At 40.8% G+C, this 26293-nt stretch overlaps 1 protein-coding gene across 3 annotated transcripts in view; it reads right to left on the bottom strand.

Annotated features, from left to right (window-relative positions):
* Positions 1-3996: 3996 nt before the first annotated feature.
* The window catches only part of ARHGAP6 (Rho GTPase activating protein 6), a 515359-nt gene continuing 493062 nt past the window's right edge, over positions 3997-26293 (bottom strand). The window contains exons 10-13 of one of the 3 annotated variants that reach the window (XM_011994873.1): positions 23554-23651; positions 10209-10477; positions 8481-8561; positions 3997-6002 (exon numbers count right to left, since the gene is read on the bottom strand). In XM_011994873.1, coding sequence (XP_011850263.1) covers positions 5326-6002; positions 8481-8561; positions 10209-10477; positions 23554-23651 — 1125 coding nt within the window. In that variant the 3' untranslated portion in view covers positions 3997-5325. The remainder of the gene's footprint in view (positions 6003-8480; positions 8562-10208; positions 10478-23553; positions 23652-26293) is intronic. The other 2 variants (XM_011994874.1, XM_011994872.1) reach the window with 2 other exon arrangements.

The raw sequence follows: 26293 nt of genomic DNA, 5'->3' as shown, positions 1-26293 counted from the left end.
ATCCTGGGAGTTTGGTGTTTTTCTGCTCCAACTATTCTGAGAAAATGGAGAGTCGGCAGATTAAAGCAACTTTCCTGAGGTCACCCAGCTGATAAATGGGAAAGCCAGGAATCAAACTTTGTTGTCTTGGATGCTGAGGCCCATATCTTGAAACATCCTTGTCTTTTTGATCACTATTTGCATCTATTGCATGCTTACTAGGGAGCATAGAACTATACATTTACTTACGTCATTTACCATTCAAATTTTCATCTTAAGAATGGAAAGCCACCCACTTCCTCTGTCCCATACAGCACAGAGCTGAGGTGGTACATCTCTGCAGGGGACTGCTGGTTGAGAGACCATGTCTCTGTGCTTGCTATCAGCTTCTCCTCAGACTGTCTCCTCCTTTCTTCAGAAACCTATTTTTATTTGGAAAATATATCACTATCTCTGCATTTGCCAGGTGGATTACTGGATGAATCTACCAATATTGGATGAATACAAGTTGACAGACATGTATTTTTCCTCTACTACATGATAAGCTGCTTGGTCATATTTACATGCATACATTCAGCAAAACTTTATCAAATGCCAACTGTTTGTCAGGTACCCCAGTCCTGAGGGTACAGAAAAGAAATACATGGTCCCTATCCTCAGGGAAAGAGAGGAAACAACCTCCAGATTAAAGAATGAGACAGCAACTGTAATGCACAGCAATGCTTGCTCACACTGCCACGTGGCAAAGGGCCAGAAAAAGCTGTGTTGAATCATGTTTGTGGGAAGGGAAGGTTTGAGCTGATTTTGCAAGGAAAATAGCTTCCAATTGAACAGGAAAAGCAGGGAAGAGCATTTGATACCCTTGGAACAAAAATGCAAAAGTGTGCTGTGCACATGGGAATGAGGTTTTCTGTACATGGCCAGAGTATGGGGTGTCATGCTGGGGAGAGATACGAAGCAGAGGTAGATGAGACCAGATCGCGGAGTATGTTGATGTTATGGTGGGGTATGGACTTTGTTCTGTATATCCGGGAGCAGGAGGACATCAATGTTTTTTCAGCGGTGATGGGCCTCTGACACAATGTGCACTTCAGAACTATAAACTGTGGCAGTATGGAGGAGGGGTGGGAGGCCAGAGATGGAAGGGCCCACTCTGAGTGGGGTGGACAAACAGTAAACACGTGCACAGTAGGACAACAAGAGGGGGATCGCAGGCCAGGCTGCCAGTGAGGAGCAGGAAGCAGTGCTCTGCATAAATATGGGAGTGGTGGCTGGTGAGAACATGGCTCACTGGTCCTTCAGGATAGTTGAGGCATCCAGGGACATTCAGTGACAATGTCAAGCAGGTTATTGGGGAATGGGTGGGGTATTAAGGTCGGAGATTAGGGTTGCCAGATTTAGCAAATAGGTGCTAGGTTCAACTTGATTGTCAGATAAACGATGAATCCCTTTTTAATGTATGTCCCATGCAATATATGGGATAAAGAATTTTTTGAGCATAATTATGTCTCAGGTATTGCATGGTAATACTGATACTAATACATGATCAGTTGTTTATCTGACATTCAAATTGAACTGGGTGTCCTGTATCTTATTTGGCTACCCTACTTGAGAGATGCCAAGGTCAAGTGTCCTGGATCCCCCATGCCACCTTTCCCCACCCTGCCAAGTCATAGAATGGCCTGTGTCCCAGACATGGGAATTCATTCTTTTTTCCTAAACTAGGACCATTCCTGGGGAATCTGGGATGAGTTGGTCACCCTAAGCTGAAAAGATATTGGTTGAATTGAACTTAGAGATGCTTCTGGTCCTTTTGCGACCTCTTGGGGGCCTCCAGTTGGAGCTGACACTGGATACACTTTGGTGAATTGGGGGTCACACCAGTTCAGGGGTGGGTACCCCAGAAACCACGGTGTGCCATTTGCCATCTCCATGACACCATCTGTCACCTTAACTGTGCCAAAGAAGAATTCCAACTTTTGTCGGAATTTTCCCTTGGTTTGTATTTTATTTTTTTTTTGAAGAACATTTGCTACTGATTTAGTCCTGTTTTAAAATTCTGCTCAGTTGAGATGTCCTGTTTTAACCTCTGTGTAACTCTTCTTCAGTCATTTCCTTTCTTCTCAGTTCAGTATAATCTACCTCCCGCGGTTTGCTTATCAGACTGCCATACCCCACAGGCCTGGACTTTGTTCTGACGTCCCTTTATATTTAATCCCAATGCTGTTTCTCTGCCAAGCAGATGTGTATTAAAATGTGCATAAGAAAAGAAGCAAGCTGGGTTTATTTAGAAATTTCCTCAATTTGCACAAACTCCATTGATATAAGAGGGTTTTTTTTTCTATAAAAACCCACAACAAACATATGGTAATAGCTACTTAGATGGATCAAGACAAATTCGTATTTGGCTATTTCTGCCATCCCCATTCTGGCCCCTTTGCCAGAGACACAAAAACAATGGTTCATATTGTTTCAATGTCAATGTCAGAGTATTCATAGATGGAGAAACATATGTGACACACTGAAGCTTTTTTCATGCTTGTTGAAGTTCTCTGTTCATGGGGAATGAGTGACTTGAACAGCCTTTTAAAGGGGTTTTGGCCAGCTTGAAAGAGTTTTTTATTTTTTTCTTGTCAGGTATTATATCATTTATACGGTATTAGAAAGGGTAATTTCCCTCAGGTCTTTGGGTTTTATGTATTTTAAAAAAACTGCTTATTTTCAATATGATAAAGGCATTTAAGAAACAAGGCCAGACATGGTGACTCATGCCTGTAATCCCAACACTTTGGGAGGCCGAGGCAGGTGGATCACCTCAGGTCAGGAGTTTGAGACCAGCCTGGCCAACATGAGGAAACCCTATCTCTACTAAAAATACAAAAATTAGCCGGGCATGGTGTTGTGCGCCTGTAATCCCAGCTACTCAGGAGGCTGAGGCAGGAGAATCGCTTGAACCCAGGAGGCAGAGGTTGCATTGAGCACAGATCATAGCACTACACTCCAGCCTGGGCGACAGAGCAAGACTCCATCTCAAAAAAGAAAAAAAAAAAAAAAAAGAAGCTGTAAACTCACTAAGCTAAAGATACGGCCCCTAGGCTTAAACGTACAAAGAGAGAGAGAGTGAATATTGAGGTATATGTAAAAGATATTGTGAGTCCTGTTTTCTGGACTGCTTATTTTAGATCTATTAACAGATGGACATACTTTTCGTGACCTTTTCTGACATAGGCATCAACTTCAGGGCCATTTGATCGGGATGTTTTAAAAAAATAGGACTACTCTAGCAAGAACGTGGTAGAAAGAGAGTCCCATTTATCAGGCCATCCAATCTAGGAAGGAGGGAAAGAGCCGATCACATCATGGTCAAATTCAAAGCCAGGGAAGTAGCATCAGCAGGAGTAGGATGAGAGTAGGTGGCACAGAAAAGCCACCTGTGATCCACAACCAAGCAGCATTTCCTCTGGATCTTGTTGACAACTTTTGGCTGAGTGTGGGCAGTCAGGAGGAACCAGAGGTCTGCAGGCAAATCCTCCCTGAGTCCCAGCCAGTAGTGGAAGTGCTGGACCTGATGGCAGAGCCTGAAGCTATCTCAAACCATTCCCCAAATAAGAAATATCACATGCCACTTCTAGCTTTTATTATTTCGGCCCTGAAGCAAATTAAGCATCTAAGGCCCATAGAGCAGGTGTAACTTAACAGGAATTGCGCTGGGCAACACCTGCCCAACACAGTTCAGGAAACTCAGGAAATCTGAGTTTCAGTCCTGTAGAAAACCACCTCTTCAACAATCGAGGAAATCAGCCTTTACTTGCAACAAATTATTATACATTTCTAAATGCTTTGGTGTCACAGAATTGATGTCCCAAATCCGTCTGATATTTTTAAACCATATTTTTTGCTATATATGTATATGCACAGAATTGCCATGATTTATTACACTTGGATCTGTGGATAGTGAAATATATGTCTGAAATGTGATGCAAATTCATTCAAGAGATTTAAAGCCAGGAAACAAAGTCTTTGCTTAACTTTTTATTCATCATGGCACAAGATAGAATCTTAAGAAACAGCACTGGAAATTTCATCACCAACATGAAAATTAAGAGTAGCATGTTTTATAAAAAGAAAAAAAAAATCTTTTTTTATGATACACTTTCCCTTCAGAAGTGAAAAAAAAAAATTGCATAAAATACTGAAGCTTATCGCCATCTGCTGGTCAAAAATAGTTATGCACTTGAAAAACTTCAAACTACTAAAGTACGGTAGAACATTTTACAATACATATAAAATTACGAAAGAAAACATTTCCTCAGCCTTTGGCACAATGTAAATACAAAGCTGTAGGCTTTCCACCAAATGTGATTTAGGTTTTAAAGAATTGCATGTAATTTGGCAAATACTGATTATGGGGCAAAGGGAAAAACATGTTCTATAGTTTGAATATTCTATGTAGATTCTTAAACACTTTATAGTTGGATTCCAGTTTGTAGTTTTGAAAAATACATAAAAATTATACATTATAAATATATATTATATATGGCCTATATAAAACTGAATTTGATGTAATGTGGGACGGACAACTTCTTAATTTCTTTGTGAGGCACTGCCTTTTTCTTATTTGGTTAACTGAATCCTTTCTAAACAAGTTCTAAAAATATATTTCATAATCTGTCAGATTTAGGATTTTCCTGAAAACGTATTCAATATCAAAAACCGTTCAGTGATTTTTCTTTTTGTATCTGACTCCTATATAAAAATATAGCTTCTCATATTCTGTTTCATCTTGTTAGTATTTTCGTTAGGTATTGAAGTAAGGGTTATCCCCAGTTATAAAGCTATGGCAAAAGCACAGAAACCCGCTTGTGCATATTCTAGAACATTCTATAGAATCTCATTGTTTAGTATATCTCATTGCTTAATGTAAGTGAAGTGTTTTTTTAAAATTGTTCCTTTTGTTTTCTCTTTGTGAATATATCATATATGATTATACATAATCTGTTACAGAATATACAATAGTCAAAACTGAAGACACATAAATACGGTTAGACTATACCAAAGCAAGAGTTGTATCTTATATTATAGAGCCAAAAGGGACGTTTTTAGATTGGACATTGCCATCTGGTTTGGGTTCTGTTTGTTTTTCCTAAGGCTGGCTACGCAATGGAACCTTATTCTCAATGGCGGGGGCGTGAGTGCTCTACCTCTGTAGGTGAACTGGATTTCTCTTGTGTCGCTTTTGAGAAGCGTGAAAGAAGAACACTAAATGTGCCAGTGGCCACCACCCACGGTCCCCCCTGGGCTGGAGGGTGTGGGGCGCTGGGCATGGGGTCTTGGCTGGGCACGGGGTCAGACCAGCGTCTCCGGCAGGGCATCGGGGTTGTCGGCAGACAGGAGCTCCCAGATCTGCCAGCGCTCTCTCTGCCAGTCGAGCCAGCCAGCGTCTCCCAGGCGCGGACTGTCCTCCTCGCCTGCTGGCAGGGAGTTGGCGCTACTCAGTTTTTTCTGCGTGACCTGCTGCTCTCGCTCGGCTGCTTGGCCTCCCTGGTCCGTGGCTGTCCCCACGCCTTCCGGGGGCCCCTGGATCCGGGCCGCCACCGTCCCCGCCGCCGCGGGCTTCCCCGGGCCCGGGTATGGAGGTGGGGGCCGCTTGTCATCCCTCCCGCTCCCACGGGGTCTTTGGCACTGAGGTGAGGCCCGGCTCTGCAGCCCGGCCACATCCAGCTCACTCTCGCTGAGGTTGTGGGTGCCGCTCAGGGTCAAGTACTGCTCCGATCTGGCCATGGGCCGCTCGGCTTTCCCTGCCACCTGGACGTGGGGAGTGCTGCAGGCACGCGACACCGCAGGGTGGGCCCTGCCCTCCGTCGCGGGGGCTGCGGGCTGAGTCCTCCGAGCCACCTGCGTGTCGCTGTCCAGCTCTGCGGGGCTCCCCTGCCACCGAGGCCAATTCGGGGACAGGTTCCCTTGAGAAAGGGAGCAGGGCCCCGCTCTTAGGGAGCTGCTTTCAAAAATGTCTCCAGAGGAACCTGGAAGTCAGAGAGAAAGCCCAATAAAGGCAGTCAGTTTGTAGAATCCTTGTTGGGGATTCAAATCCTGTTATTTCCTTCCCATTTCTAAGACGTCCCCCCGGACTTCTAAAACTGAAACGGCATAGTATGCTCTTAGCTGCTGCTACCTGAAGAAAAGAACCCTCCCAGGAAAACAAAAAAATATAAATTGATTATCGGCTCAATTCATATGCCTAGACTCTGACAGGTTAGCTGACATGTCAGACTAGATTAATAATTGGCTTTGCCACCAATTTGTGTTTCAGGAAAGGGCCCCTCTACATGGCTGGGAAAACTTTTCAGAATCCAGAAGGTGAAAGAAGCATTCCCTTCTTGTTCAATGCAATCTGTAATCCAGGAGAGATACAAATTATAATGTTTTCATGTTTCTATTGCATCAATGAAGTTACTTGAATCTCAAGTACCCCATTCCATGCCAGAAGGGAGGCCAGCCACTATGCATATTCTCCTACCATCAGTGCAGGAAAGACTGACTTGGTGATCACCCAGTCGTTCCCCTTTACTTCCTACATAGCATTTTCCAGCCTTTCTGGCAGTTAGGAGGGCCACAGAAATGAGGTCTGGGCAACAAGTGTGGACAGATGTGATGTGAGCCATTTCTAGGCCTGAACTAAAAATAAAATAAAATAAAATAAATAAATAAATAAATAAAAAAAACCCTAAACAAATGCCTTCCTACTGATCTTTGCTTTCCCCCTTCCCTTAACTACCAGCCCAGCATGAAGACTCCCTAGGTTCTGAAACTCTTGGAAGACTCCTGGGGCTCTGAGGATGGTGGAGCCACCGGATATGTAGAGCCTAGGCTGGGCCCCTTAGTAACTATGTGGAAGACAGCACTCCCTCCCCTCACACATTCCCACCCCTCCTCACCCCTCACAATCCACACTGTACTGGGACAGTGAGGGAGAAATCCAGTTGTAATAGGTTAAGCCACTGCCCTATTTCGGTGTTGTTATAGCAGGTAGCTTTCCCCAAAGGATACAACTTTCTTTAGGAAACTGAAAGGAAAGAAATAACAGTGCATTTTGCAAGGCAAAGGAGGAGTCCTTGGGGCATGTGTACTCAGACTACCATTTTCCTATGAATCTGCTCTGCCCCCCACTTCTTAAAAAGCAGACAAGGAACAAGAACACGGCCATGTTGGGGGCAGGGGAGTTGGGAGATGTGAGTATTTACAAAGAAACAAATGATAGCTGAAACAGGTGACAGCTGACACTGGAAAAGGAAAATGTAGTAAGGCTCTTCACAGGATACAGTGAGATATAGTTAGAAAAGGAATCGGCGCTAGATGGCATTAAATTTAAAAATGTACTATGCTTTTAAAATGTAAGATGGGAGACATTACAAAACAATGAGAAGGGGAATATAAATATAAAACAACCAAAAAAATAATTTACACATTTTATACCATATATAACACGTATTCCAGATGGATTAAAAAAATTAAGGTTGAAACAATGAAATAACATTAAAAAGAAACGCATAGATGACTATCCAATGCTGAACTAAAGATTAATTTTATGAAAGAATTCACAGAAAAGAGATAGTGATAAAATTAATGATGTAAAAAAAGAAAATGCAAGTGGTAAACAATATGGAAAAAGAGTTAACATCTTTATTATATAAAGAGTTCATAAGAATCAATTTAAAAAACACTAGCATACATAAATAGGAAATGATAAAAGTAACAATTCAATGGGGGGGGAAGTTCAGCAAATTAACAGAAACACTGAAAAATACTGGTAAGAAAGGAATGCAAATCAAATTAATAAATGCAGTTTTGTTTTACAAGTTAGCAAAAATGAAAAGCCACTAATTTGCAATACTGATGAGATTTGCACACAGCAGTGTAAAATCTCCTACCATCCACAGTTTACAGAATGCAAGGTAGTGGGTCCTATACAGAATAGGTGGTGACTGTACCTCCAGATTCTTGGAAAGCCTTGTTATATTTGACCCACTTCCCTGTTTTGGATTTATAACCTTTGACTTGCTTTCCAAAATTTTGTGAATCTATTAAAAATTTGAAAAATGAATTACATAAGAGGCTTCTGACAGTGTAACTTATTACAACAATAAGAAAAACTTTCAAATGACTTAGTATTGGTTTGTAAAATATGAATATGTACTCTGTGGAATATTCCTTGCCCTTAAAAAGGATAATGGAGAATAACTGGAAAATGGAAGTTAGAAAATAGTACAAAGTTGCACAGCCAGAATGATTGTAACTATAAAAACCTTTGCAAAGGAAATGGAAAATAAATATAGTCAAAGATTGGCATATTTGGGTGGAAAGCCTAAGGATAGTTTCATCCGCTCCCATTTTCAGCATTTCCCAAATAATGTTTGACAAGCATGTAATATAATGATAGTAAAGAAAACTTTAGAAAATAATTTTAAAAGTAAATGCAATAAAGTTTAAAATTAATACTTTACCTGTCATTCCTGGGTCTTTGGATCCGCTTTTTAATGTTGAATGCCAAGTTCCCCAGATATTGAAAGGCTCCTCTGACAGATCTAGGGAAAAAATGTATAAAAAGGTATATAACACAAAAGGAAAACTAAAAATCAATGAACATTTTAATAACATCTCTTCTGTGCAAAGTATTGTATTCAAGATCCTGTTGCATACAGAACAATACAATTCAGATCCACCTTTCAGCATGTTCATTCTACTTGGGATTTACAAAAAGGCCCTTTTTATATCATGCTTGTGGCAGACAGAGTAAGGGCCCCTCAAAGATATCTGTGTCATAATCCCACAAATCTACAAAGATGTTATTTTCAAAAAGGACTTTGCAGATTTGATTAAATTATGGTTCTTAAGATGGGGAGATTTTCCTGGATTATCTGGATGGGGCCAATATAATTATAAGGGTCCTTATAAGAGAGGGGTAAGAGAGAAGATGCTGCTAGTGTGTTGGCTTAAAAGATGGAGGAAGGGGCCTCGATCCAAGGAATGCAGCAGCTTCTAGAAGCTAGAAAAGGCAAGAAAACGATTGTGCCCTAGGACATCCAGAAGGGAAAGAGGCCCTGTGGACCCATTTTAGACTTCTCACCTCTGGAACCATAAAATAATAAGTTTGCATGTTATAGGAAATGAATAGAAGGGTGATAGGTGGCAACAGCTTTATAGGCGCTAACCACATTAACACAGAACTAGAGGAACAATAGAGTTTCTGTACTTTGCTACTGGTATCATTGGATTTCTTCATGCATGCATTCACTCATAAATCCCCTTAGCTTATCCATCAATATTTATGGAGTAAGGCACTACATTAGGCTTTTTCACCATCTCATTTAATCCTCACTACAATCCCATGATGGGATTATAATTACGATTTATAGCAGCAGACGTCTACTGGGTGCCTCCACGTGTTCAGCAGTTCACATGCGTTATCTCACTTCATCCCTAGGAGGTTCCCAGGAGATCATTTTACAGACGATGCAACTAGCGTAAGGAGCAGGTAAGAAATGCACACAAGATTACACAGCAAGTATTATCGAGTGCGTATTACATTCGAAGTGCTGCGTTGAGGGCTTTACATGGATTAGTTCATTAAACTCAATGAATTAAATACTGTTATCATTCTGAGTTTTCACAGCAGGAGGAAATGGGACTCTGGGAAGCTCACTCACTCACTGGAGATCCTGCAGGTTGAAAGTGGCAGAGCAGGTTTGTGACTCCCAGTCTAGTGCTCTCTTGTCATTGGATACTAACACTATTTGGTTCTGGAAGGTTGTCTTCATACATAGTAGGTTCAGCTTGTTTTCTTTAGAAAAGTAACAGCAGTAATTGGGTGGCGCCTCAGACTAGCAAATATGCAACCCAAATCCAGTGTACATAAAGTTCCTAGGATGCTGGAGGGAAAAAGGATCAGCTGGGAATAGGAGTGGCTCCTCTGGGCATGTGTTTATTTCCCAGATATCTGAGAATTGGAGCGTGGCCTGCAAGGACCCTCCCAGCCAACGACTGGGCTCGCCACACCTTCCTCTTCCTAGTGTAGGCGTTCAGCAGGTACTCGGTAAATGCAGGTTGAATTACAGAAACATCAAATAAGGGAGAGACGAAGAGAAGGTCCACAGAGCCCCCACACCATGCCACATGCAACAAGAGGAGGGTCACTTGTTTTGGCCAGCGCCGGCTGGCCAGGCTCCAGTTACCTTTCCCAAGCCTTGGTCCAGGAGAACTTTCCCTTGATTTTGACGACGACAAGTGGCCCACCAGCATAAACTGCCCTGGCACTTTGTAAAGCTTCTCTGAGCCCCCCGGGGCTGCGTCCTCTTGCATAGCCAGCAGGGAGCGCTCAGACAGCACTGGGGAGTTGTTGTCATAAGGGGAGATGTCTCCGCTGGAGGCCTTGTTGGAGTCTGTAGATGAATGCCTCCCTCCCACGGAAAAGGAAACTTCCGACTGCAGCATGTCAGGGCTTCTGGCACAATGAGACAATTACAGGTGTGTGAGTTTGTTAACAAGTAGTGACCAGATTTAAACAATATGGCTGTTATACAAATGACGGGAGGAGTATGCATGGACAAGGGCTGAAACAAAAAGACCATTTTGAGCAATGTTCCAAGATATCTACATCCATGAAGTGAAAGGGTTTCAACGATATGACCAGCAGAGGGCAGTAAAACCCAACAGATACAACAGGAAAAGGCAATGATGGAGAAGTGAGAATGAAACTGACAAGGAGCCCTGCATTTGCCAATGGGCATCGCTAAGTGCCTCAGGGACTCATTCCTGCTTCCATTTTTAAGTGAAAGTCTGATGCTCACTATCTATTAGGTAAGGATACACTAGTAGATAATTCTTTCACCTTCCTCAATATCCTGCATTAAAAATAATTCAGATAAAACTATGATTGACACTTTGCTTGAAGTTCATTATGGCTTTATGGACAACTTTTCCTTCCCCCAAAAATACTTAGTGTAAGTAAATCCATCCTTCATATGGTAAAGATGATGTGCCACCGGTGGGAATAAGTGTTTCATATATAAAGTGGTGACAAAAACAATAAATATATGACCGTCACTAGACTCCATTTTGTTCAAATACATCTAAAATGATTCTACAAGGCACTAGTGCTTTTACAAACTGATATGATGTACTAATTAGTATACCACTATCATAGTCCTGTGTTCATGAGTTGTCACAGAAACAGAAATAACAGTGAAAATGTATGTGGAACAGAAAAATGAGAATTTGAGCAACATGAAAAGAGCATGGGAAGTCTTACCTGGAAACATCTTTATTTTCTACCCTCCTCAAAACTGGCCCTGACAACATCTTGAAGGGAAACAATCACAGGTTGATTAAAAGTTTCAGAACCTACATCTTTTCCCCCTTACTTCACTTCTCTTTACTAGTCTTTGCTCTCTTCTGGCTTAATTTTTCAAAACAAATCCTTTTTATTTCTTAAAGAAGGTAAACACATGCCTGAACAACACTTTCCTAACCAAATGGTTTTGTGCATGCAAACTGGAGGAAGTGCATTCACAGGGATCTAGCTTCGTCTGAGGTTTTCAGCAGGGGTTAATATTGAGGGGAAAAACATCCGAGCTTCTGTGATACTGCCACAGCTGTAACTGAGGCAACCACGGGCTTGAACCCTTTTGCTGAGGACATTTCCTACCGACATGGAATAAAGAAGCCCCTTCCTTGCCTCCTCTTTGAACTCATATCACATAATCTTATGGGAAGAAGCCAGAGGACTGCTATGAGGATGATTTTCCAGACCTTCAGGCCACCAATGAGTTTGAAGGAAAAATAAAAGGAACTTACTATTTCTGCTGGAAAGTGGTGAGAAGGTGGCTATTTAACCACCCTATCTATTTAAAGGGGAAAAAAAATCTTCCTTATTCTAGCTGAGAAAACAAATAGAGACTTATCTGTTGTCATGGGCTATCACTGGTTAAAGTTTATTATGAAAATGAGAAAAATTGCATGTGTTGAACTGGAAGCTAACATGGCTGTCAGCTCAGAATCAGTGTTCTGTGTTAGATTAGGGCTAGAAATCTTATTACTGGGATACTTTCATTTGTTTTCCCTGTTTAGCTGCCATTTTTCCAGTCATTAATAAAAATGTCTTATGTCTACTCAGTAAGAATATAAGTCATATTTTTCTATCAATAACAGTGAGTACATAAAGCCTTACTGTACGAGATGACTTAAAGAGTCAATTCATTAGCTAAACCAAAACAAAATCAGTGCAACCAATGTTTTGTTTTGTTTTGTCCCACTCATATTGGGAGGAAAGTTTTGGAAAGGTCGTATTTCAGCTCATAGAGAGCCCAGTAATTCTCTCATGTCTTGCTCATCTGTGTTACAACCCATATAGAACAGAATACATTCAACCAAGTGTTATAAGTTGAAGATTTAGCCAGGAGTTATGTGCATAAAGATACTCAATGGAAGAAATGTCCCTTAAGTCTTGGTACTAGGGACATTTGGGTTTCTACTGATGAGTAGGTTATTTTTACCCTATGGAGCCATGAGTCATGTAATAAATAATGTATTTCTGTCTCCAATGACTGCTAAGAGGCTCGGAGAATTAAGGCTCCAATTGAGTTGGTGTTTTTAAGCTTGGGGATGCCTTTGTGAGTTTTGCATCCCAGCTTCATCTTATCACTCTTTGTATCGTGTTCCTTTCCCCAACATTTCAAATTACTTACAGCATCTCTAATTAATTACTTACTATGACATTGTTTCACTTTATATATTTTTCAAGCTGCTTCAAAAAATTTTTGGACTGATGTATAGGTAGGGGAAATTATACCTACATTAGTTGTTGGGGGTGGGGGGCTGGTGAAAAGGCAGTATGCCCCATGAGAGCGTTTAGTTTGGTGAAAACAACACAAAATAAAACAAAGACGATAATAACAACAGCAAAATTAAAGTTGCCTCAGCATTTGTTCCTTTGTTTTAACATCTCTGATTGGATCTGATGAAGTAGAGGTGAGAGAGGAGGAGGCAGAGGGCCATTGTCCCTTGTCCCTTTCCTCTATTCTTTAGGTCTGCAAGATCTCATTGAGTGGTTGTGAAGCGTGAATCCCTGGGCAGCAGCATCTGTCTCACCTGGGAACTTTTTGGCAATGCCAATTCTACAGCTCCATTCTAGGCCTACTGAGAGGACTGGCTACATCATTTGTGGAGCCCAGTGCAAAATGAACATGTGAGGCCCCCATGTTTAAAAAGCATTAAGCATTTCAAGATGGCTGCTTTCAGTAAACCAAACGTGGGCTGCTTCTCAGTGTGGAGTCACAGCCCTGAAAGCCAGCTCTGACTATTAAAAGGGAAACTCAGGGTGGGGCCAGCAAATTGTTTAAAGAAGCCCTCCAGGTGATTCTGATGCACAGGGATGTTAGGGAACCTCTAATAACCAAACCTTATTTTTCTCTCTCAATCTGTAGATGTGACAGTGGACTAAAGGTCTGCTAAGAGCCAAATCAGGAGGGAAACCAAAGATGGTAGCCAAAACTGCAGCATTGGCTGCCCTGGGAGTGAATGTGGTGGTCCTGACCTTGGGGTTACTGAGGCCACAGTTAGGGGAAGGAGGAAGAGTGTCCCCATCCTAGTTGATTCCTGAACCTTGTCTGTCTGCCTTAAGCAGGATCCAGACAACTGAATGTAGTGTAGTCCCATTGTGGATCAGAACATGTTGAAGTGAAAGGGGGAGTAGGAAGGACCAGTGTAGTGTTCTCTGCTCTTCTGGTTCAGTCTCCTAAGTCAAGCCAGCAAAGTGACCACAGCTGGGCCCTCCATCAGGGAGGAAACAGCGGGGGGTAACTGAAGCGAATCCCTGGAGGTAGAGGTAGATGAGGTGTCTCACAGTAGACACAGGCTCTGAACCTCCTTGGGATGGCTGGGGTCACAGCCAGGGACATAGACAGAGGGGGCATCCAATGAGAGATGATGTCTTCTTTTCAAAGTTTCCCCACCCTCCAGTGTATCCCAGCCATGGGAGGAGATACAGCCTGAATACACATGGCAAGCAGTTTGGGAAATATACTTATGTGAACTATCCCCTTGGCCTGTGAGGAGAGTAAAAGTTAATATTTATACAGAGTTAATTATGTGGCAGGCACTGTACTAAGCTACTGTTAACAACTCTTCTTTTTCCTGACCTGAGTCTGGGATTGAAAGAAACAAGGAGCTGACTGAATGCTGAATACCATGCTCTCTAGCAGCAGAGGCAGTTAGGGTTGGGATCCTTCTAGAATTTATTTGGTAAATAGTGTTCAACATTATTACAAATCAATAGTAAAATGCTCTTTCTTACTTAGAGTTAATGGCCTTTTAAAATGTTTAAAATATTTCCCTATCATTTTATTGTCTTAGCAGAGGTCAGGAAGTGGCAGCCAAATTTGCCTAAGAACCTATGACCAAGAATTATCTTCTCACATGAAAGCCCACCGATTAAAAAGAAAAAAACTGTTTTATTCACTCCTCAGGACTCTCATAACAACATAGGCAGTTCATAGATTAAAAAATAAAGTAGTGTCATTCTATTGTTTTGTATCTGTCAGAAGCAAATCCAGGATCAACACATACACATACACATATATACATACACATATATACATACACATACATATATACATACACATATATACATACACATATATACATACATACCCAGCACACATATATACATAAGACACACGCACATACATACACATATTCAGACATAAACACACACATACATATATGCATAGACCTATGCACACATATACATATTCATACAAACATGTATATACACACGCACATAAATATGACAGACATGTACACGTATACACAGAGACATATTACATATACACATACATGCAATGATATACACATGCATATATACATACACCCACTTAGGCAATACAATTGGAAGTAAAGACACAGAACAGAGGGAGAGAGTAGGATTGCTGAGTGGAGGCTGGAGTCTGGAGAAATTTCCAGAGACTTGGAAGCAGAACTGTGAGGGCCTTTCAGAGCACATCTGTCCTGTAATGGGGGCTCGGCATCCAGTCATTGTGGACACCTTCATTACACACCTATACTTCCTGTGTCTGTCCATTTTCCATTTTCTACTTCTAAATCTTTCTATTCTATCCCAGTTTCTGAAACATTTCTAAGTTTATGGAAGCTATTGTAAAAGCAGCTTGTCAAATGTATAAATCAGGTAAAATCTATAAAGTTCTGTAAGATTTTCCATATAAAAATCACAAATCAAAAAACAAATTCTTGTAATCCAGAAATTCTGCAAGAAGACAGGGTGTGAATAAATCCAGGTATAGTGTAGTGGAAATGTGGATGGTAAAAGTATATAGGAAAGGAAATTTCTCTGGCCCTGAAACCTAGAGATAAAAGTGAGAAAAGAAAGAAAAACCCCCTTCCAGGCTACAACTGTCAGAGAAGTGGTTGTCTGCCAGGACCAGGGTGCCTGATAAGAGTCACTGATCAGAGTAAATATTTCATGTAAATAGATACATGAGTATTTTAATGCCTTTATTTGGGATGCTGAACTCAAAACTATCTTCTTAGTGTTGGATTATCCTGGAGTCAAATCTGAGAGAAGACATTGTGGTTGCTTATCACATTTTTCGGACATACCCAAAAGATGGTATGGTTTTCTAGATTTGACACTGAGTGTCCTGTGGAAAATCACTAAAACTCCTCCTCCTGGACTCATTTCTCCACCAGTGTTCAGAAATTAGAGTGCTGCCAATTGGAGCTGGTTTGTAGGAAGGTAATGCCCACTCAAGAAGCCCCCAGAGCTGACTCATAATGATGTGACATTTGATAGATTGAGGTTCAGAATGTTGGGTGAATGGGTTGCCAGTTGACATGAGTTGGCATCCAAAAGTGCCTGGTGGCTTCTCTTTCCAGTCTCAGAGCATCATGGATTGAGGTTGGGTGGACAGGTCACCAGTCTACATGGGTTTGCCTCCATGCACGGAGGGTTTCCCCGTTAGATCCCCAAACCCCAGGACCATCTACAGCATGCATGGCCAATCTCAGCTAACCAGACAAGCAAGGATGGGCATGGAGAGCGAGTCACATTCTCACCCTTAGCTGGTCCCTCCAGGTCAGGGCGTAAACATGCTGGCAGGGTACTGTGGGCAGGCCTGCACTGCAGCCGGAAGCACAGAACTTGTTCTGGGGACAAATGGAAAACTCCGGTTCAATCACCGGATGGGGCCTGCCCAGCACCTTGCTGAGCTGCCCCAGCAAGAACTGTGGAGATTTCAAATGTGTGTTGGCTTCATCCTTGGCTTAATTATTTGACTGATAAGTTCCAGTCTGTTGGAACTGAAAGCATTGTATCATCCATCTTGGATTGTATCAATGGAACTGGGAAAGGAATCCATTGCTGGAGCAGCTTTGGAATCATGAAGAATGTGCACATTAATCACCATCAGTTCTACAAAGCCTCCCTTACACAGATTGCTAGGGATAAAGGCGCTCCACTTCAAAGAAGAACTGACATGGCTCTAAACTCCCCACTGGATGATGAAGTTAACACCCTGGGCATAAGGCTTTGGTGAAATTTGTCCCCCCATTTGTAGTCCTTATTAATTCCCTCCTAATATCTCTGTCATATGGAGCACTTATGACAGGTGAAGATAAGACAGTGTTGTCTTCATTATTGACAGAGGGCCTGATAAAAACATCTTCAAATTAACATTCTGCAAATTTATAAAGAAGCCGTGAATCACAGTAAAGGTGTGAGGAAGGAAGGGGTGATATGATAAATTCTCCCTCCATCTTGAATGCCTTTCCATAGAAGGCATATATGCACACATTTTGGAATTTTTCATCATGGAATTCTCTATTCCACATAAGCTTTTTCTAAAACTATCTGGCTGGAAAGGCTTTCTTGAATGGAGTGTGTATGTTGGGGGAGGGGGGCAGGGGCAGTTAATGCTTCATAATTTCCAGGGTATTGAGGCCAACAGCTACTACCACTCAATAGGACTCTTTGCTGTTACACTGTACTGGTAAAGTCAGATTTCTTGTCTGAAAATTTCCTGAAACCCTTTCTGATTTGAAAAATCCTAGTAAAAGAAAAACAAAAATTATAATCTGTCACATAACACTCCATGGATTTGTGAAAGAAGATATTTTTAATGATGAGCTTTGAAAGATTAAAAGAAATGATCTATGTGATATTTATTTGGTAAGTTAAATGTGATACCTTTAAATTAGAAGAAAGCCTAATGCTCCCCCAGAATGAAGAAAGCAGATTTGTCACTCAATAGGATGAATATCTAGCTAAACAATACAATTATTTTTCAGTACTGAAATTTTTTTTCCAGACTAGTACAGATCTTCAACCATGCTCTTGATACACTAGTCACCAGTTCTGCTATTTAAAAAAAAAATTTAATTTTTTTCAGTAAAAACTTTGTGAAGGCCACTAACAGAATTAACCACAATGAAATTTAAATATATATACCTGAGTTTAGTTCATCCATATCTACCTTCTCTCCAAACGCAGTTAAATTTGTTCTATTTTGATCTTGTTTCCAGAGTATAGAAGGGAAGATACTTTATTTGGCCTTATTTAATTAATATTCTATTTCTGTGTAGCCCCTGAGGTTTGCGAGAATAAGAGCAAATCTTTATGTTTCCTCAAGCCTATATTTAAAAATTACAAGACTTGTTATTGAAACTAGTTACTGTGTCACCGATGATCTGAGCTCTGCTGAGTTCTCCTGAGCTCCGGATTTATGGGGGATTTTCACATTAATCGTGCTTAGTTCTACAAAGCATCCCTTATGTGGAACTTAGGGGCCCGAGATGCCTCAGGCAAAAGAAAACTGTGTACCTCTATATACATGGTTTTATGTATAATTTTTTTTCCCAGAACATGAAAGCAGTTGAAAAAATTGAAAAGAAGATACATTCGAACCTATAACATTTATGTTAAATTTAAATGTTTTATTTATGCCCAAACAGAATTTCCTTATTTTATTTCAGGTTAATTTAGTTTAAAACTTATTTAAGATTGTCACTTGATCAAGAGAAACTGTCAAACATAGCAATTCTCTCAGTTGGAACCAAGATAAACAAAGCAGATTTTGAAAATCTTGCTTTGGGAGCTGAGGCAGGAAGATCGCTTGCACCCAGGCGGTTGAGGCTTCAATGAACCATGGTCGTGCCACTGCACTCCAGCCTGGGTGACAGAGCGAGACCCTGTCTCAAAAAATAAATATGACTTATGAGTTGCTTCCATTTAATGCAGCAGCATATATTTTACCTTTTGTTTCAGGTTCTATGACTAAGCATGGCTAGTCTTTTTAAAATTTTGATATTTTCTTCATCAAACATTTTTGGCATCAGCTTGGATTTTAAAAAAATATTACATTGCAATATAATCAATTTTAGTGACTGAGTTTTCCAGCATTCCCTTAAATTCTGTGTCTAGGCAAGTGTCTCACTTGCCTGTCACTAAGTCCCAGTCCTACTGTGATTCCTTTGTTCTGTTGCAAATACTCACGTTCAACATATGCTGTCCTGTTTGATTAACCTCCCATTCTCATTCCCTATTTCCTCACATCCTTAAATCAAAGGGGAGGGGAACTATTTTAAGTACCTTTGAAGAAAAGAGCATATATAATGCTAATAAATATACCTGACAAGTATATATATTTTTAAATCAAATTCTTTCTATCTTCTTCTTCTTCTTTTTTTCTAGAGACAAGGTCTTACTCTGTTGCCCAGGTTGGAGAGCAGTGGCATAATCTTGGCTCACTGCAGCCACAAAACCCTGGGCTCAGGTGATCCTCCCGCCTCATCCTCCCGAGTAGCTGGGAGTACAGGAATGAGCCACCATGCCCAGATAATTTTTAAATTTTTCTTTAGTAGAGCTGGGGTCTTGCTATGGTGACCAGGCTGGTCACAAACTCCTGGTCTTGCATTCTCAGTCATAAAAATCTCTTCTAATCTCCCTCTGGCATCCCATTTTGGTTGAAGTCAAACATTTAATCAGACAAGCATGACAAAAAACAAGGAATTATCCTTTAACTCCTCCAATACCGATGTTGCATAAAGAAGTGAAAAACCCAAATCAAAACAAAACATTAAGTTCCCAAATATCACTAAACGTTTGCTCTTTCAAAACAGAAATTATAATATTTTCTTGTTCTTGGTTTTACACTCTTTTGAAAACTTGTTTCTTTTCTCCAAATAAAATCTTGTGCAGTTTCCACTTGGCCTCACAGGAATGTAAAGCTTTATTTAGGTACGTGAACTGGTGGCAGAGAACAGAAGCTTCAGAAAAAAAAAAAAAAAAAAAAAATCAAAAGGTTAGAAGCAAACATAGTGTTTGCTTTTAGACACAATGCTATAACTTAAAGTGAATGGGTTCTCTCTTGTGTCATATTGCCTGGAAGGTTGCTATCTCCTGAAAACCAAAGTAGAATCTAGTGATGGCCAAGCCTTTGGTAAGTAGTTGTAAATGAACAAATTGATGATGTTTATTATAAGCCAGACTATATTCTAAGAGCATAATTCTGTATTTGAGTTGGTGCTACTTTTTATCTCTAGTTTACAGATGAGGAAACTAGAGAAAGAGAGATCTATCTATATATAACAGATATTAACTCTTAACTAATAGACCACATATCTAATAGCAATAGAAATGGAATTCAAACTTAGGCAATCTGGCTCTGGATCTGAAACGGTAACCAGTCTATTAAACTACACAAGCATGTGTTATTGACAGATAACTGACTACACAAACATGTGTTACTGATGGATAACTGACTTGCCAATGCAGTCAGCACCATCTGGCAGTTTAGAGTACTGTAATTTACTATACTTTAGCTTTACAGTAATCCATTGTCACTGCTTCTTGACTTAAGCACCACCCCTCAGCCTGCCATTTAAGGGCTTCTACCTTCAGTGCTGGCCAGCCTCTTTATTGTGCCCCCAGCTAGCCAACATATTTACTGTTATGTCCAGGTCCTGGTGCGAGCTTCCCAAATATCCAGGCCTGTTTATATCCTCGACAGTCTTCAAAGTTCACTGCAAATCCTTCCTCTTCCCAAAAGCCATCTCTGAGACTTCAAATCACCCCTCTTTCCCTTCTCCAAACTCCAAGTGGATTCATGGTCTAGAGCATTGGTTCCTTTCCTTTGTCAACACAAGGATGCCTTTTTAATATCAAAAACCACCCAGCTCAAACTCCCATGTGATACTAAATTTGTGATATCCAATGTGGTGGATCTAAGCTAGAGGTTCTTAACCCTGGTTGCTCATTAGAATCATGCAAGAGACTTTAAAAAATCCCAGTGTCCAGATTGCAGCGCATAAAAATGAACCAGAATCTCTGAGGGGTGGCCCAGGCATAGTTGTTCTTCAAGCTCCCAGGTGATTCTAAGGGGCTGGTGAGTCTGAGAGCCAGTGGGCCAGCACCTATTGTTTTGCATTCTACCCTTGGAGGCCTCCTCCAACAAGTCTGAAAGCTCCTAAAGGCAAGAATACACTTTGATATTTTAAGCTTTTAAAACTCAAAGTGTGGATCATGGACCAGTAGTATCAGCATCACTTGGGAGCTTGTTAGAAATTCGGGTTCATAGACTACCTCCCCAAGTCCCACTGATTCAGAAAGAGCATTCTAACAAGATCTGGTGATACCTACGCATAGTAAAGTTTGGGAAGCATGAGTGAGTGAGTTTAAAGCACAAAAAGATCACCTACTTTGGGAGGCTGAGGCGGGTGGATCACAAGGTCAGGAGTTCGAGACCAGTCTGGCCAACATAGTGAAACCCTGTCTCTACTAAAAATACAAAAAATAGCCAGGTGTGGTGGCATGCGCCTGTAATGCCAGCTACTTGGGAGGCTGAGGCAGGAGAATTGTTTGAACCCGGGAAGTGGGGATTGCAGTGAGCTGAGATTGTGCCACTGTACTCCAGCCTGGGTGACAGAGCAAGACTCGATCTCAAAAAAAAAAAAAAAAAAAAAGCAACTACAGCTGGAGAGGTAGCACTCTCAAGCCTCAAAAGATCACTAAAAGTAAACATTCACGTATGCATTTTTACTTCATGACATCATTCTCTGCCTTCTGGGCTGTTCCTTGTCCTGTACCTAGAGGAACACAAACAAAAACCAAACATTTTCTTCTCCTAAGTAAGTCTTCCCCCAGTGTTTTCTGTTCACTGGTAATGCTAGTCTCTGACATACACAGAGCTTCTATGGGCTCACTCTTCTTTTCTTGGAAGCCCTGACACTCACCTAAAATCTTGGTCTAGGGTCTGCTTACCTACACCTTACAATTCTACTTCTTACTCTTACGGATAGGGAACAGAAGGGGCTGGACAATTGTACAGCTTGGGATGGGCTTAATATGTGTGCTTCTTCCTTTTCCTAATAGAAGAGAAAGAAAGGTTCGCTTTTTTACCATGGCATTTATATTCAAAGAGCGTATTTGAAAACCATGTAAAAATAACTTCTATCAACTGTTCTTTAAAGTATAGTATTTATCTATCTAATAATGCCACACAAAAGCAGAAATTTGGCCAGGCAAAAATCAGTGGTTTTCTTCAAAAGTGTGTAGTTTATAGCTTTCCCATATACTACGAACCATAGGTTATAAGTGCAGTTTAATGAGGGGCTTATAAATAGAAATGCCACCATGTCTGTTTTCTGTACAAGGGAGGGAAATAAATGAGTTTATTAAAATTATGGTGGTGCGTGATCTGCTGAAAAGAAAAGCCATTTGTTAATATAAATTAAGACTTATACCTTGATGAGGGTTAGAAATCTACAAGAAATTTAGGTGTAAGCCTAATTCTCTGATCTGAAAAGCAAGATCATAAAATACTAGCTCATCTACACAATTTGAATATAATTTTATTCACTCATGGCTTTTGGGGCTTGAATTCAGGCCTTACTTTCAACAGAATTTGGTCCTATTTGAATCAGAATTTGGCCTGATAATGAATGGCCCAGACATAGATTTTTTAAAGTACATCTGAAAGGATAATCCAATTAAAAGGTCTTCCCTGCTAAGCTAGAAATGGAGTGAAGCTGAATTTAGTTGTGCTATCATTGTAATGACCTGGGAAACAAGGAGGTTGAACAACATGGAATTCCTTTTCACCAAATTTCTCTAAATAATGTAACTTTTTAAGTATCTGAAATAATCATAAGTGAAAATCAATTTATCAAGTTCAACACCAATATACAGGAATACATTAACATGTGTTACTGTTCATAAGACACCATCAATTAAGACATGCCATTATTTTATTTTATTTTATTTATTTATTTATTTATTTATTTATTTATTTATTTATTATGAGACGGAGTCTCACTCTGTCGCCCAGGCTGGAGTGCAGTGGTGCAATCTCGGCTCACTGCAACTTCCACCTCCCGAGTTCAAGCGATTCTCCCATCTCAGCCTCACGAGTAGCTGGGATTACAGGCGCCTGTCACCATGCCTGGCTAATTTTTGTAGTTTTAGTAGAGACGGGGTTTAGCCATGTTGGCCAGGTTGGTCTCGAACTCCTGACCCCAGGCGATCTGCCCGCCTCGGCCTCCCAAAGTGCTGGGATTACAGGTACAGGATTACGTTAGGAGCTTGTCGTTGGTTATAAGATTAGTCTCAATTTCAGAGATGATAGGGCATGGGAGAAACACGTCTTAGAATTGCTGAAATTTAGTAGATTAAAAGTATAACAAAAGTGATAATTTTATAAGAGCATAGCAACAACTTTTCCTGTCACAAATTTATGGTTTGGTGTCATAGTAGTAATACTACTCCTGGTTAATGATGCTATATTATGCCCTTAACTGGTATGCCAAATGCTCAGCGTCCCCACACCCTCTGCTTCTACAGCAAAGATTGGAAGTAACCATAAAATCTGACTAATGCAAAAACTCTGCACTCCTCCTTTGGGAGCAAAAATGGCAGCAAGCCATAGCCTGCAGCATGGCTTGCATTTTACTAATTGCAAACATAAGTGTATGTAGAAACCCATGTGCATCTTTATCAAAATAATACTAGGTATAAAAAATGGGAGAGCTAAGAGGGTGCACACCTCTAATTTCAAATGGGCATCTAGGCCTCAGCTAAGGTCTGTCTTGTGGTTTGATAATGGGTTAATCCCACTGGTAAAGCTGCACAAGCAAGATGCATCCAGGCGCAGCCTTAAGGGCCCCTACGCATGCTTATCAGCATTCTAGAAGTAGAATCATTGACATGCATTATAGTCCCTTGCCAGTAATTTAGTGCTTTTTCCCTGTAAACGAAGTCAAAAAGACCCTGAGAGGCTAGAGAAAGCTGAAAATGAAACAGAAAAATCTTGTAATGTGGTTTCTAATTTGGTAAGTGGATTGATGGGACTGAAGCATTTTCTGGTTAGATGGACTGATCAGAATCGTCAAAAACGTGCCAAAATTCCACTTCAGGTCACCCTGCATGTAGTTGTGTGAACGTTTCCAATTTCTCAGAAATGGAAATAGAAATCTCCAATGAGGCTTTAGAAGATGCAACACTGGAATACTCACGATGACTGGGAAGCCTTTCTTCTGAGTAAATAGTCCACGACATCAGGATCGGTCTCTAACAGGCTGATCAGCACTTCGTTCTGGAGATCTGGGGGAACCTGAAGGAGCCAAATGTTGAGGCATAAATAAAACCATTCCCGAAATAGGCAAAATATGGTCATTGACAACTTTACTGTAGCATAAAACAGAGCCTTAAAAGTTGCAAGAGAGCAGAGTGATATGCTGGTTAAAACCAAAGCTATGCCAACCCATGCAGCTGCTTTAATTCTTAGGACCAACTGGATGATTACCAAATAGTCATATTCAATCCAAAATGTCACCCCTCATATGCCTGGAGATACAACTGAACCACTTGGATGCCTTTATTGCTCAGGCTAGATTTTCTTGGTTTTGAATAAGGAAAATATCATGGTTCAGAGAAATAGTGTCAATAATTTATTGCCCAAATGGGGACACTTTCTAGAGTTCACATTTATAATTATGCCAAGACAGCAGGCAGAAATGATGACTGTATTGGGCAGTTCTGGAATATATGATCAGTTTATTAAGAAGGCAGGCCCTTGAGCCAGACTGCTTAGGTTTGAATCTTAGCCATACCAGTCACTAGCTGTGGGAACCTTGACAAGGTACATCAACAAGGATCTTCCTAGATCTCAGTTTCCTCACGTGTAAAATGGGGATAACAATAGTACTCGCCACAAAGTATTGCTATGGTAATTAAATGACTTATTATATGTTGAGAATTTAAAACAGTACTTGGTCAATGGTAAATACTCAAAAAATTGCTGGTTACTACATTTGCATATGTCACTTTGTTATTCGGTGCCTGCCTTTACTCCTTTCTTGCACCAGGTCCATCAATGATGAAAAGTTTCTCACTTTGTAATTTGTTAGGCATCCAGTAGAGTTCTATAGATGAGCATCATATGTTTTTCTAAGCCTAATCCATCCACAGTACATTAGAAGATGGCCTCACAACCCTAAGTCATCTGTGTGGAAATGGTCTATAAGAGATGCTTGAACCCAGCTCTGACTTGTGGTTTCTTATTCCATAGAAGCTGACAGCTCAACCAAAGGAAACTCAAACTATTGAGAGAAAATAAAATTTCAGTCTGATTCTCTCACACGTGAGCTCAGAGAGAAGACTTTTTAAAACTGCAGGGACAAGTCTTCTGAAAATAAGTGGTTGGTGGAAGAATTTGCTTCTTGCCTCTTGCAGAACTCTATGGTTCTTGGGCTCTGAGAATCTGGAAACAATTTTATTAATAAAAACAGGGATGAGAAAGCAAGGAAAGGCGTTCTGTCTCTTACAAGTCTGTTCCTCCTACTTCATCATGAACCTTCATTAATGACATTGCCAACTTCTCATCACACAAGCTCAAGATCTCAGAATTGTACTAAAGTTTCTCTGCATCCTCTCTCCATTCAGAGCCAGGAGGCCTACTAGACGTCATCTCTGTTACTTCTTTTCTCCCTTTTTCATTTCAACTGCAGTGACCCAAGTTCAAGCCCTCATTAGCCCTTTGTAGTGGTCATCTGTTCATCATTAAAAGTCTCCATTTCCCTCCTCTTATAACAATTATACACCATGTTCCCTCTGGAAAACCAACTGCTACCCAACCCTTAGCTTGAGGGTGAAGTGTGTATCCTAGTCTAAGTCTATTGAGCCTTCCATTCCCAGATCATCATAGTTGCCTGAGCAATGGGCATGTGACTCCATTAGAGGCAATGAAAAGCCTGGAGGTTTCCCCTGAGACTTCTAAGAGAGGATGCAGGACCTGTATCCATATGAGGCCTGCTGATTGTGCTGACAATTGAGCAAACAATGCCAAGAAATAGAGATAAAAGGGATGTCTTGATATCATCTGAGTCCTGAGACAAGCTATGTCTGAAGCCATATTTGCTTGTGGATTGTTCAGCTATGTGAGCCTTCAAATTACTTCAGCTAGTTTGAGTTTTTCATTGCAAAGAAAAATACATACTTGATGAACCTTTGATACAACAGCTTGCAAATTTGTGTGCTATTTCCTTAACATGTGCATCACATTTCTTCTCTACGTGGTTGTCAGAATGCCGTGGTCAAGACACTCACTTACTGGAAACTCTTTTTATTCCCGTGGCTGAAGCCATCCACTTGCTTGCTCTCCTCAATCTGTCTTTCCCATCTTCTCCCCTAGCAGTTGTTCCACACAAGCTCTACTTCAGCACCACTGTGCTTCTCTGTCAGGTCTTCTTTTCCCTCCCTTCCTTTCATTCATTGCATAAATGTTGAGTGAATGCTTCCTGAGTGCCAGGTACTGGATGCTGGGAATTCAGTTACAAACCAAACAGGCAAGAATTCTTGTCTTCATGAAGATGATAACAAATGTGGAAAGACGGGCATTAAACAAACATATAAGGAAAACACAGAGAAACACAAGGCAAAGAAGGGCAATGAGAAATGCTTGGGAAGATGCAGTTTTAAATAGGATTGTCAGTCCCAGAGAAGCTGACATTTTAGCAGAAAACTGAAATTGATGAAGGGGTTGGAGAAAATCATTCTAGGTAGAAGGAAGGAAAAGAAAGCCAATGATAATGGTCTTGAGTCAAGAGTGATGAGGAGGCCTGTGAGGCTGGAAGAGAGTAGGAAAGGAGGCAGGTGGTAGGAAGGAGTCATGGGGCTAGGATCAGATGTCATGAAGTCTTATGGGTCATGATAAGGACTTCTGCTCTTACTTGCAGTGGGTGGGGATCCACTGGA

This window comes from Mandrillus leucophaeus, unplaced genomic scaffold (genome assembly GCF_000951045.1).
Source record: "Mandrillus leucophaeus isolate KB7577 unplaced genomic scaffold, Mleu.le_1.0 Scaffold462, whole genome shotgun sequence".
NCBI lineage: Eukaryota > Metazoa > Chordata > Mammalia > Primates > Cercopithecidae > Mandrillus > Mandrillus leucophaeus.
This window is presented reverse-complemented; position numbering and strand designations above follow the sequence as displayed.